The sequence below is a fragment of the Solanum lycopersicum genome, chromosome 1, assembly GCF_036512215.1.
Source record: "Solanum lycopersicum chromosome 1, SLM_r2.1".
NCBI lineage: Eukaryota > Viridiplantae > Streptophyta > Magnoliopsida > Solanales > Solanaceae > Solanum > Solanum lycopersicum.
Window position 1 is genome coordinate 76,083,999 of NC_090800.1, and position 12,441 is coordinate 76,096,439.

The following is a 12,441-nucleotide window of genomic DNA, read 5'->3' on the forward strand; positions in this document are numbered from 1 at the left end:
TACATTATTTATGCTAGAAATACAACCAAACTTTTTTTTTTGTCTTTCTTTTAAATTTTGTAAATGTAAATAAGGAGATAATATTAAAAAAAATTCAATTTTTTTTTATATATTTTGACTTTTATTTTGTCACCCCTAAATATGAACATGAAAGAACCCTATGTTAAAAAAAAAAAAAAAAAAAACCCTATGTTAGTAAAATCAAGATGTTTACACATACAAATTCACTCTCAAATCAATATTTTGAAGTGAAAACTCCTCACATTGACAACTCTGTAGCTTCTTAAAGCATAAACCCTAACATTGCTTAAACCCTTTTTTTGAAAATAACTATTTGATTCTTGGGGGTTGTTGAAATTTATTCACCCAAATCTTTGTGTTTTTCCATTATTTGAGCAATCGATCAGAGGTATATTATTGATTTATCTTTGTTTTGTAGGTTTCTCCATTTGTCACAGAAAAGATTCAAACTTGTGAAAATCTTTATACTACTATTGACTCAGAAGATTGTTTTTTTTTTTTTAATTTCAAATTTAGTTGCCACCCAGTTCTTGTATTTCCTTGCTTTGAGTTGTATTTTCCATTTGAACTAGGAAAGTTTCAATCTTTGAAAGCAAGAACATAGAAATTTGGTTTTTGTGCCAAAGCTAGAACTTCAGTTGTTCTGTTTTAAAATACTTCTGAAGGACTGTTGTAGAATAATTATGTTGAGAAAATATATTCTGCAGCCTATTTGTTTGAAGCTGAGGATCTATCGGTAAACATCCTAGCCTCCCTAGACCCCACTAGTGGAATTACACTGGGCGTGTTGTTGTTGTTGCAGCTGTATTTATTGTCTGGTACCTAGTGTTCTGTGTTCTATTTGTTTCTTTGTTTCAGGTTGAGATGATTTTTCCTTTCTACTGTAGGTCAAGACTTCTGGATTTGTCTACTTGACAGGTTGATACTCAGTTCAGGAGGACAATGACATAGCCGCAGCTTTAACGTGCTAGGATGAGGTTACAATTGATTAATAGAGGTACATAAATCTTTATTTTTAAAAGCTACATGTTTCCTAATTATTTGGTTGCCTTTTCCTTGGGAGAACTTGAATGGTTGGAAACATTTCTTGTCCAGTGCCTTATCTGTGTTGCATCGCCTTGCTGTAAGACATCATATTTTGATATTAATTTATATAGCTCAGCTACAAAATCTTGGTTTTTAAATACCTACATGATGCAATAATTGGAATTTGATCTATCTTACGCAGTTTTTAGTACATAGCAGTAGGAGCAGCGCTTATTCCTGTGGTCCTGCTGATCTTTCTAAAACTTCCATTCTGAAAAACTTAGCAAAGACGAATTACTGAATATTAGAATGAAGCAGGTCTAATTGAGCGGAATGGTTATTGGTGATTCATATAGCCAACCTCAACTTGTTAAGGATTGAGTGTAATTGTTATTGTTGTTGTTACTGTTTAAGTACCTACAAAATGGTTATTAATTAGGATTTAAAGATACTTCCGTTCAAATTTACTCAAAGAACTTGGGAAAAGAAGAAACAACTTATATAGTGAAGGAAGGGGGTGAGTGGTGGGGAATTGGTCTAAATGCTGTTCCACTAGAGGTACTGAAACAACTTATATAATGAAGGAAGGGGGTGAGGGGTGGGGAATTGGTCTAAATGCTGTTCCAATAGTGGTACTTATCTTTCTGGCAGCCAGGAGTATTTTATTCCTTGTAGTCTCCTTTTCTTTCATTGCAGCACTGTATCTTAGTTGCTTAAGCTTTTTTTTTAATCAGGTGTATCTTAGTGGCTTACTCTTTTTATGTTCTGCTTTAGGATTGCGATCTCAGTATGACTTAAAACGCACCGCTGTATTTGCTAATTGCAAGAGGTTCTCAGTTTCAAATAATGGATATTCCAACTTTGATAGTCCTGTCAGCTCCTTCATTCCAGAGAGAAACCCGGAATTTTCGAGCCAATTAGAGAATGTGCAGAATGGAGTAGATAACACACATGGGTGGAGTGAGGCCTTTTCAAACAAATTGGAGGGTTTAAGGCAAACAGTGGATTCTGTTTGCAAGATCTTGCAGAGTGATCCTTGGGGACCTTCTATAGAGATTGCTTTATCCAAATGTGATGAAAATCCGAGTACCGAAGTGGTCACTGGAGTATTAAGGCGACTAGAGGATGTCAACACAGCATTAAACTACTTCGGATGGGCTGAGAAGACAACCCTCCGAGCACATTGCCCTGAAGCATATAATTCACTTCTCATGGTTATGGCCAGGACTAGAAATTTCGAATATCTGGAACAGATTTTGGAAGAAATGAGTCTAGCTGGATTTGGCCCATCGAACACTGTATCGATTGAGTTGGTTGTTAGCTGTGTAAAGAAGCGAAAAATTAAAGAAGCGTTTGATCTAATTCAAACCATGAGAAAATTTAAGATTCGTCCTGCATTTTCTGCATATACAACTGTAATAGGTGCGCTTTCTACTGTACAAGAACCTGATCTCATGCTCACCCTCTTTCATCAGATGCAGGAATTAGGATATGAAGTAAATGTACATTTATTCACGACTGTAATTCGAGCTTTTGCTAGGGAGGGTAGAGTTGATGCTGCTCTGTCCTTGTTGGATGAGATGAAAAGCAATGCTTTTGATGCAGACATTGTCCTCTATAATGTTTGCATTGACTGTTTCGGCAAGGCTGGTAAAGTTGATATGGCCTGGAAATTCTTTCATGAGTTGAAGGCACATGGTATATTACCTGATGATGTGACTTATACCAGTATGATTGGGGTTCTTTGCAAAGCGAATAGACTGAATGAAGCTGTAGACTTGTTTGAGCAGTTGGAGTTCAACAGGACTGTTCCATGTGCATATGCTTATAATACCATGATCATGGGTTACGGATCTGCTGGAAAATTTGATGAAGCATATAGTTTGCTTGAGAGACAAAGACAAAAAGGGTCAATACCAAGTGTGATTGCATATAATAGTCTTCTTACTTGCCTTGGGAAGAAACAAAGAGTGGAAGAGGCATTAAGGATATTTCAGGACATGAGGAAAGATGCTGCACCTAATCTTTCAACCTATAATATTCTCATAGACATGCTCTGCAGGGCTCGGAAACTTGATGTTGCTCTAGAAATTCGTGATACCATGGAGGCAGTTGGCTTGTTTCCTAATGTATTGACTGTGAATATAATGATTGATCGTCTATGCAAGGCTCAACAACTTGATGAAGCATGTTCTATCTTCGAAGCTATGGATCATAAAATTTGTAGACCAAATGAATTCACATTTTGTTCTCTGATAGATGGACTGGGTAGGCGAGGTAGAGTTGATGATGCATACAGACTCTATGAACAAATGTTGGATTTTGATCTTACTCCTACTGCCATTGTCTATACATCTCTCATCAGGAACTTTTTCATGTGTGGGAGAAAAGAAGATGGCCACAAAATCTACAAGGAGATGGTGCGTCAAGGAGCTTCTCCCGACCTTACCCTCCTTAATACTTACATGGATTGTGTTTTCAAAGCTGGTGAGACAGAGAAAGGTAGGTCTCTGTTTGAGGAAATCAAAACTTGGGGATTCACTCCAGATGTGAGGAGCTATTCTATACTAATCCATGGCCTCATAAAAGCCGGCTGTGCTCGGGAAACGTATGAGCTGTTTTATGCAATGAAGGAACAGGGGTATGTGCTGGATACTTTTGCTTATAATACTGTTATAGATGGATTCTGCAAATCAGGTAAAGTTAATAAAGCTTATCAGCTGCTGGAGGAGATGAAAGTAAAAGGTCTGGAGCCAACTGTAGTAACATATGGCTCTGTCATCGATGGGCTTGCTAAGATTGACAGACTTGATGAAGCCTACATGCTTTTTGAAGAAGCAAAATCTAAAGGTGTTCCTTTAAATGTGGTTATATACAGTAGTCTAGTAGACGGATTTGGTAAAGTGGGTAGAATAGACGAAGCATATCTAATCATGGAAGAATTGATGCAAAAAGGCTTGTCTCCAAATGTATACACATGGAATTGTTTGCTTGATGCACTAGTGAAGGCTGAAGAAATAGACGAAGCCCTTGTTTGCTTCAAGTCAATGAAGGAGTTGAAGTGCACTCCGAATACTTTTACTTATAGCATAATCATTAATGGTCTTTGTAGAGTAAGAAAATTCAATAAAGCATCTGTGTTTTGGCAAGAGATGCAGAAAGAAGGATTAACACCCAATATGATCACCTATACAACCATGATCTCTGGGCTTGCAAAGGCCGGAAATGTATCAGAGGCTGATAAAATCTTTCAAAAATTCCAGGCCAAGGGAGGTAAACCAGATTCTGCTTGTTACAACACTATGATAGAGGGGCTAAGCATCGCGAACAGGGCGATGGAGGCATATGAGCTATTTGAAGAAACAAGATTAAGAGGGTGTAATATATATACAAAAACTTGTGTTATTCTTTTAGATGCATTGCACAAGGCAGAATGTCTTGAGCAGGCTGCAATCGTTGGTGCTATATTGAGAGAAATAGCAAAGTCGCAGCATGCTTCAAGATTTTTGTAATTTTGATATAGGTACTCGTCACCATAAAGAAATTTTCGATTTCATGATTCAAAGGTCTGATAATCTTTTATTTCTTAATTATTCGGCAAACAATTGCCACATAAATATATCTTTTTGTCGTGCTTTCTGTTCTTCCTCTCTGCTGTACACGCGCACATAACCCTCATTTACACATATATAATCTATATTTTTAAATGTTTTCTATGGGGAGTCAGTTGAATCTTCTGTTACTAAGCAGCCCCGCATACATGGTGTCTAGATGCCTAACAAGGCTCAGTGCTCACCATTGAACAGTCATGGTAGAACAATGTATTATTGTCATTCTCTCGGCAGAAACTCCAAAATCATTGCTGAATTGGAAGTCAAAGTCGCTCATTCTCAAAACTCACTCCTGTATCTGTAGTAGTTTTAACTACGCGTACACTTCATTGGCATTTATCAAGCTTAATGGTTGTGTGGTTAATGTTTAGAATTTACAGCCACTGTATATCTCAGTGTGTGAATCTTGTTATTAGCCTGACATTGATTCTTTGTATATTAAAAGGTGTTTGACTATGTTGGCTTGACACTTGACAGGTTATACTGGTATCATTCATGAGGTGACCTGGATGATTTTATCTTGGATAATGTGTTTTTATGGATGGACAGAGAGTTAATGAATGTCAATGGAAGTGTATTTGATGAGTTCTAGTTTGGAATTGTCCTCTTCATGTAACTTGAAAGCTCTGTTGCTCGAAAAGCTTATGCCTCATTCTATTTGTCAGGGGCTGTATATTGCCTGTTTATAGAGTTCCCTTCACTCTGAGATGCTGTGTTCCAATTTCAAAGCTACTCTCATAGGCCAACGCACAACAGGCTGTATATTGCCTGTTTGTTGTAGAGTTCCCTTCATTCTGAGAGGCTGTGTTCTAATTTCAAAGCTACTCTCAATGGCCAACACGCAGCACAAGGAGAAACAATCCAATCAAACTATCTGATAAGGTAGTCTCAAGGCCATTGGAACTTCATGCTTCTTTATTTCTCTATGTTTCTTGCCTTAGAACTGTGCAAGCCTATGAACATGGTCCATGTCCATGCTCTGAAACTGCAGAAGCTCATGCGGTAAGTGAATGCCACACGAAGTCTGTGATTGACAATTCCCCACTAATTTTGAGTTCGACACTCGGGAATTCACATGAAAAAAAATGAGCAACTCTCAACGAAAAAGTGCTCTCTAAACCGAACGTGAGGCATGGCTGCCCTTTGTTGTCATTTGTTTCCATAAACGCTCTAGAATCTTGCTTGTGACGACAATCATTTAGAGATGGTGTCTTTTTCATCCTCCAAACACCTCATCTTCACTACTACCTCCGTATCCCCCATATACCCCCCCCCCCCGGCTACGTAGTTATTTAGATCATAAACTAATGCAAAAACAAGAAAATAAGTAAAAAAATCAACTCTATTGTTTGCATTTTGCGCTATTTCTACTACTGCTGCATTGTTCTCTTTCTTGTTTTGTGTTTATTGGGATTTGTTTTGTTCAACATTTGTTTGAAGAAATGCCTGAACGATGGTATTGACCCAATTTGCAATGTGACATAGTTGTTATAAATTATCATTTATAATGTGAAAATGAATAAAGTGTATATATATATATATATATATATATATATATATATTTTGTATATTAAAAAATTCAACCTTAGTAAATAATCAATATCAATATCTGTGAAAATGAATTAAAGTATAGTAATTATTAGTGAAAGTTGTGAAAATGAAATACTTAGATTAAATTAAATATAAATTAAAATAAATTAATAATACTACATTAATTCAAATTTCGCGAATGAATAAATATAAGTCATAATACAAGCATATTAATTAATATTATAACGTGCATAATATAAGTCATATGTTATAAAGTATCATTTATAATAGGATAAATTACTTAAATACACACTTTTATTTTTTATAATTTTCATTATTCCCTACTATTTTAAAATATCTCCAAAATCCCTTATTTTCCTTTCAAATCCCATTGTTCTAGATACATTAAGTTTCACATGCAAGCACACGTTTCTATTCCTAATTTCACTCCCTTAATCCCTCCCTATTTCACTCCCTTTAACCTCTTCCTATTTTCACTCCCTCAATCTTTACTTCTTTTATTTTTTAATTTTCAGATTTATTCTCTCTCCATAAGATTTTTCAAGAATCAAGTAAGTTTTCGTTTCACAATTTTTTTCGAAGAACTACCAGATTTCCTCCATTTCCACATTTTTACAAAATATATAAGGAAAAAGTGAAAGAGATGATGTATCCTTATTGCTCCTTGCAACATCATCGTTTCAATGACGTCTTTTGTTGATGAAATCATTTTCCATTGTTGACAGTGAGACAACGATACAGAAGTTGGTATAGAGCAAAGTAAAAGTGTAGGGGAATTTCTTGGTCATTTGTATTGTTGATTTATTTTTTGTACTTCATCCTTCATAATACATATGATTTCATATTTAATATATCTAGTTGATTTTGTTTCTTAAACTAATGTATAATGCCTTCGTTGATTTTCAATGTAACTCGTTGTTTAATCGATGTACTGATACATGTATTAGATATGTACCAAATGTTATAACGTTTAGTCAATGCACTGATACATGTAGTATATATGTATCACATGTTTTTCATGTAGTATGAATTTTCTGAAAACTGATATCATGTATTAGTAAGGTATTAGTTGTTTAGTTGATGTACTGATACATGTTTTGAAAATTGTTATAATGTATCATTCACTAAGTTTAATAACTGCGTCATCAACTGTGCTTGATGATACATATAGAATCAGTGTGTATAGTGTTTTGTCGATGTACTGATACACGTATTAGATATGTACCACATGTTATAATGTTTAGTCAATGCACTGATACATGTAGTAGATATGTATCAACAACGATAGAAAACGAAATTGAATCTCCAACAACGATTCCGTCGATTTTGTAACTTTCATACTGCAATTCGTTCACCCAAATTCCGGAATGTCTCATCAAAATTGAAGTATTCATCTTGAAAAATCCACAGTAACAACAATAAAATTACTGTAGTTCGAAATTTAACAGATTGTTCATAAAAAATGTATTCAAACTAGATGATATAATCTTTGATTTTTAAAATTTGAAATTAATATCCAATTACGTACTAGATGATATAATCTTTGATTTTTAAAATTTGAAATTAATATCCAATTACGTGCTGAATTTATGCTGATTAATGATCTGTTACCGTAAAATAAGTTGTTTTAGTAACAACATTAAATTTACCGTTTTTTCTCCATTTTTTTCTCAACAGTTTAAATTTACCATGTATCATTTACCATGTATCACTAGAGTCTAAAGTATCACGGCGCAACAAATTTAAGGGATTTTTTGTAAATACTAAATTTGTCGGGACAGAGTGTAATTATTGAATTACACTATGGGATTCCTTAAATTTTTACTTTATAATACCTGAGGGAAAATTGTGAAAATGAAATAAAGTATATTAAGTATATCTGTGAAAATGAAATACTTAGATTAAATTAAATATAATTTAAAATAAAATAATAATACAGCATCAATTCAAATTTTGCGAATGAATAAGTATAAGTCATAATACAAGCATATCAATTAATAGGGAAAATTGTTATAAAATATCATTTATAATGTTATATTTTTGTTTATTAAAAAAAGTCAACCTTATCAAATAATGAATATCTGTTTTTTTTTTTATTTCAGCTACGTATTAGTTTGTCATTCAGATGATTGTTGTTGGAAATTGAAGGCATCTGTTAGAAAGAATTCAGAAACATTCATAGTGAGATACTTTAATAGTGAACATACCTGTCCATTAAGGGATAGAGTATTAAGCAAGGTACAATCCACAGTTGGGTTTATTAGTGGTGTGACAGCGCCTAAATTAAAGAATCATAAAAGAAAACATACTCCGAGCGATATAATTGATGATATCAGGGAAATGTATGGCGTTGAGATTTCTTATCAACAGGCATGGCGCGCAAAAGAGCGTGCATTGGAACTGATAAGAGGTAAACCTGCAGATGGCTACAGAAACATGCCAAGATACATATATATATGCTGGAAACTGTGTATCCAAATTCATATATAAGGATGCATAAGTCTGAATACAACGAATTTATGTATCTTTTCATATCATTAAGGCCAATGATGAGAGGATTTGAGTTCTGTAGGCCAGTTGTTGTTGTTGATGCTTCACATCTTAGTGGAGCTTATCGAGGTACATTTGTGTCTGCTAGTACACTTGATGGAGCAGGTATGCCATATTGTTTATGAATTTATTTTATTATTTTCTTAATAGTAAGTAGTTGTTTAGTATATGTTGTTTTGTGTTTATATATTAAGGTTGCATATTGCCTTTGACATACGGAGTTGTTGACACAGAAAATGATTGTTCATGGACATGGTTCTTTCAACAATTTAAGAATGTATTTGGTGAGAGGGAAAAAATGTGTATTGTATCTGACAGAAATGAAAGCATAAAGAATGGTGTGAGTATTGTTTATCCAACTGTTCCTCATTTTGCATGCATATGGCACCTCTGGAAAAATGTGTGTTCAAACTTTAGGAGAAGCAGGACCATTCTAAGTGATCTGTTTTATTCAATGGCTAAGACTTATAGAAAGGATGATTTTGAAAAATTGATGGCTAAATTGGATAAAATTGATGGAAGAGTAAAAAAGTATCTTCAAGATGCTGGGTATGAAAGATGGGCTAGGTCTCATGCAACAGTGAACCGTGGGAGAATGATGACTTCAAATATAGCTGAATGTATCAATGGTTGCCTTGTTGATGCACGACAACTACCTATAATAGATTTTTTGGAGGAAGTTAGAATTCTATTTGGTTCTTGGAATTGCAAAAATAGAGAAATAGCTTCTTATACAAAAGAAACATTGGGCAGAAGATTTGAAGATATATTGGTTTTAAACGCATCAAAAAGTGCAAAAATGAAGGTACATATTTGCTTTGTATTTATTATTTTATTGTTAAACAAAAAATGAAAAATAAACTTGTTGACTGTCTCTATTTTTTCAAAAATTGCAGGTTGTTGCGTCTTCTGAGTTTATTTTTTCAGTGTATGAAGGTGGGATTAGATACATTGTTTGTCTTGAGAGGAAAACTTGTTCATGTGGGAGATTTCAGCATGACGAGATACCTTGTCCACATGCAATAGCCGTCTTGAAGAAGAAGAATATAACAGATGTACACCTCTATTGCTCTGATTATTATAAACACGATGCATTAACAAATACTTACGCGATTCCAATAGAACCAATGCCAGACAAAAGAGAATGGAAAGCTCCAGACTCTGTTTTGGAAGAAGTTGTCTTGCCACCTAAATACAAAAAGATGCCTGGGAGACCAAAAAAAAAGAGAAAGAAAAATGCAGATGAAAAGATAACAACAAAAACGAATTGTTGTGGACGTTGTGGTCAAGAAGGTCATAATAAAAGAACATGTACCTTCTTTCCAAAAGATTCTTGATTTATATTTTTTTAGTTTATTTGATGTGTAATAATGCTTTTGGATATTTTTAATTTGCTAATAATATGTGAACTTTTTTTATTTGAACTTTTTAACAACATGTGAATGATTTAAGTTACAAAATCTGATTTGATACTAAATATATTAAATTTTGTATGCAGAACAAAAATATCAATTACATAAAATAGTAAACGTATAATGGATCTAATATTAACTAATATAATTAAATTTTAAAAGTTAACAAAAATATAAACTAAACTAAATGTATATATTTAATTATATATTTCATACTCTTGTATGATACTACTTATGCAGAACACAAATAATTTATTTTATTTAATGATATACTTAATTTTATTTTTTGATACTAAAATAAAAATTTAGTATACAATGCCAGATTCGGCTGTATACAAGTGTACCAAAAGACCCTCAGTTTTCAATCCTTACCTGTAAAACTCGTATTTGCATCTTAAAAATATCCCCAATTTCCTATTTTGGGATTAAGTGATTATTCTTCTCTTTGCCACAGTTTTGACAGGAAAAATAAAGGATCATCCAACAAATTTATTAATGCGAAGTGGCTAGAGTTACTGAAACACAAAATGACAAGCTAAATTATTAAAACTATAAAATGCTTAGTAATATTGAACAAAAATAATAAGTTGAAACGCAAAATACTCTGTTCCAATAATAGTTCAAAAATAATATAAGCCTAATTAATCAGCATCAACAAATGCATCTTCTGCCTGTTTAGAAAATCCGTCCTTTGGCTTTGTAGGATCATCGCTGTGACTAACATATCCATCATTGTGTTTGTCCATGCCATACTTCCATAAAAGTGTTATCTGTTGCGCAGATAGTCGCTCTGAAGACCAACAGATGAAATTTTGATTTCGTCGCTCAAATATTCAGCATAAGCAGCTACGAACATTCCACAATCACTAAAAAAAATATAAATATTAAAAAAGGATTTTAATATAAATAAAATCTAAAAACTAAAAAAATTTCGAACAAAACAAATAGATTCACAAATACTTACAGGCTATCGCTTTTTTGTTGCATAATCTCTTGCGCATATTCAACTGTAAAAGAATGTTGAGGACCTAAAAGTTCACCTGTTTTCTTGTCTTTGTACGCGTCCAAAGATACCCAATCAATTCTATCCGTTTTATCAAAAAAGCCGCTATCATGTAGATAGTTAGGAAGCATTACAGACAACTGATTAATCTCTTTAGGAGGCACTCTTTTCCTTGACCCACAAGATGAGTCATACACACGTATCAACCTTTTCTTCAAAATAACAACAACCAACACCCAATGAAAAGCTTTGCCACAATTAATAGGAATATAAACCTCATCAACTATATGCCAAGGTAACGAAGCAGGTATCAAAAATCCATTAATAATGTCTTTTATAGACCTTTCATAACCAGCTATAGCTTTACCACGACCAATATGTTGTTGTGTAGTCAGATATTCATCAACAGGTGCACAATAATACCTATTATATACAATGTTGATGTATGACATAAACAAACAGTTGACCGTAGTATATCTGTATTGATCCAAGCCTCTTAATTTTGACTTCTTCCGTAAATAGTAAAAAATCACATCTAGATGCTGTTATAAATATAAAACAACACAATACGAACTCTTCACTCTTTGAAAAATAAATAAAAGATTGAATGTAGGTATAAATAAATTTGTAAGTAGATCTCTAAATAATATGAACGATCTATATATTGTATTATTTAAATAATTTAAATGCATAATGTACCTGATCAGTCCAACATTTCATTGGATGTGACATAGTATAAAACCAGTTCTTGTCAACAGGAAATGCGACAACAAAATCCATATAATCAAAGCCAAAGTTAGAAGATTTGCCTCTATATTTATCATCATCCTGTTTCCTGTAATAAATAATTTTAATTAAAAATAAAGTACTTAAGAAAATGATTTTATAAAAAAGCATTATTAATAAAAACTTACTTATTGGCGTGTGATTTAAGGAGTCCCTTTTTAATCCAATCTAAATACTCTTGCATTAAATCTTGCGATACAGGAGATGTGATTCGACAATCATCAAATGGAGTATATGGACGGATGTGATCTTCTATTTTGTCCTTGCCCTTAGCAGTTGATTCAAACGAATGCACATATGGAGACTGCAAAACCTTAGAAGGTACCCTGTTACGCTTAGCAGGAGTTTTAGTATCAACATCACTGACACCAAGCTGGGAGGGTAGCTGACTGTCTGATAACAAATCATCACCCCATGTAAGCTGTAGAGGAATGACAGCATCCAATGGGTTGACATCCAATGTCATTGCTACATTTTCAGG

General features: G+C 33.5%; 2 protein-coding genes and 1 long non-coding RNA gene across 4 annotated transcripts; 2 read left to right on the forward strand and 1 right to left on the reverse strand.

Annotated features, from left to right (window-relative positions):
* Positions 1–137: 137 nt before the first annotated feature.
* Positions 138–6,126, forward strand: LOC101248045 (pentatricopeptide repeat-containing protein At3g06920). Of its 2 annotated transcripts, XM_010324726.4 has the most exons (4): positions 148–409; positions 909–1,018; positions 1,822–4,570; positions 5,136–6,126. In XM_010324726.4, exons 2-3 carry the CDS (start codon positions 994–996, stop codon positions 4,557–4,559), a joined length of 2,763 nt encoding a protein of 920 aa, XP_010323028.1. In that variant the 5' UTR covers positions 148–409; positions 909–993; the 3' UTR covers positions 4,560–4,570; positions 5,136–6,126. The 2 variants fall into 2 exon arrangements, with proteins under 2 accessions (XP_069155530.1, XP_010323028.1); XM_069299429.1 differs by lacking the exon at positions 5,136–6,126 and having other exon boundaries at positions 138–409; positions 1,822–4,612.
* Positions 6,127–8,758: 2,632 nt separating this feature from the next.
* Positions 8,759–10,096, forward strand: LOC101248328 (uncharacterized). Its single transcript, XM_004229522.1, has 3 exons — positions 8,759–8,864; positions 8,954–9,564; positions 9,656–10,096. The coding sequence occupies exons 1-3, from the start codon at positions 8,759–8,761 to the stop codon at positions 10,094–10,096; spliced, it is 1,158 nt and encodes a 385-aa protein (XP_004229570.1).
* An 885-nt stretch (positions 10,097–10,981) lies between these two features.
* LOC138349181 (uncharacterized) lies at positions 10,982–11,245 on the reverse strand. The gene is made up of 2 exons (XR_011221842.1): positions 11,136–11,245; positions 10,982–11,037 (listed from the first exon to the last, which is right to left on the reverse strand). It is a non-coding gene; the product is annotated as an uncharacterized lncRNA (long non-coding RNA).
* Positions 11,246–12,441: the final 1,196 nt, after the last annotated feature.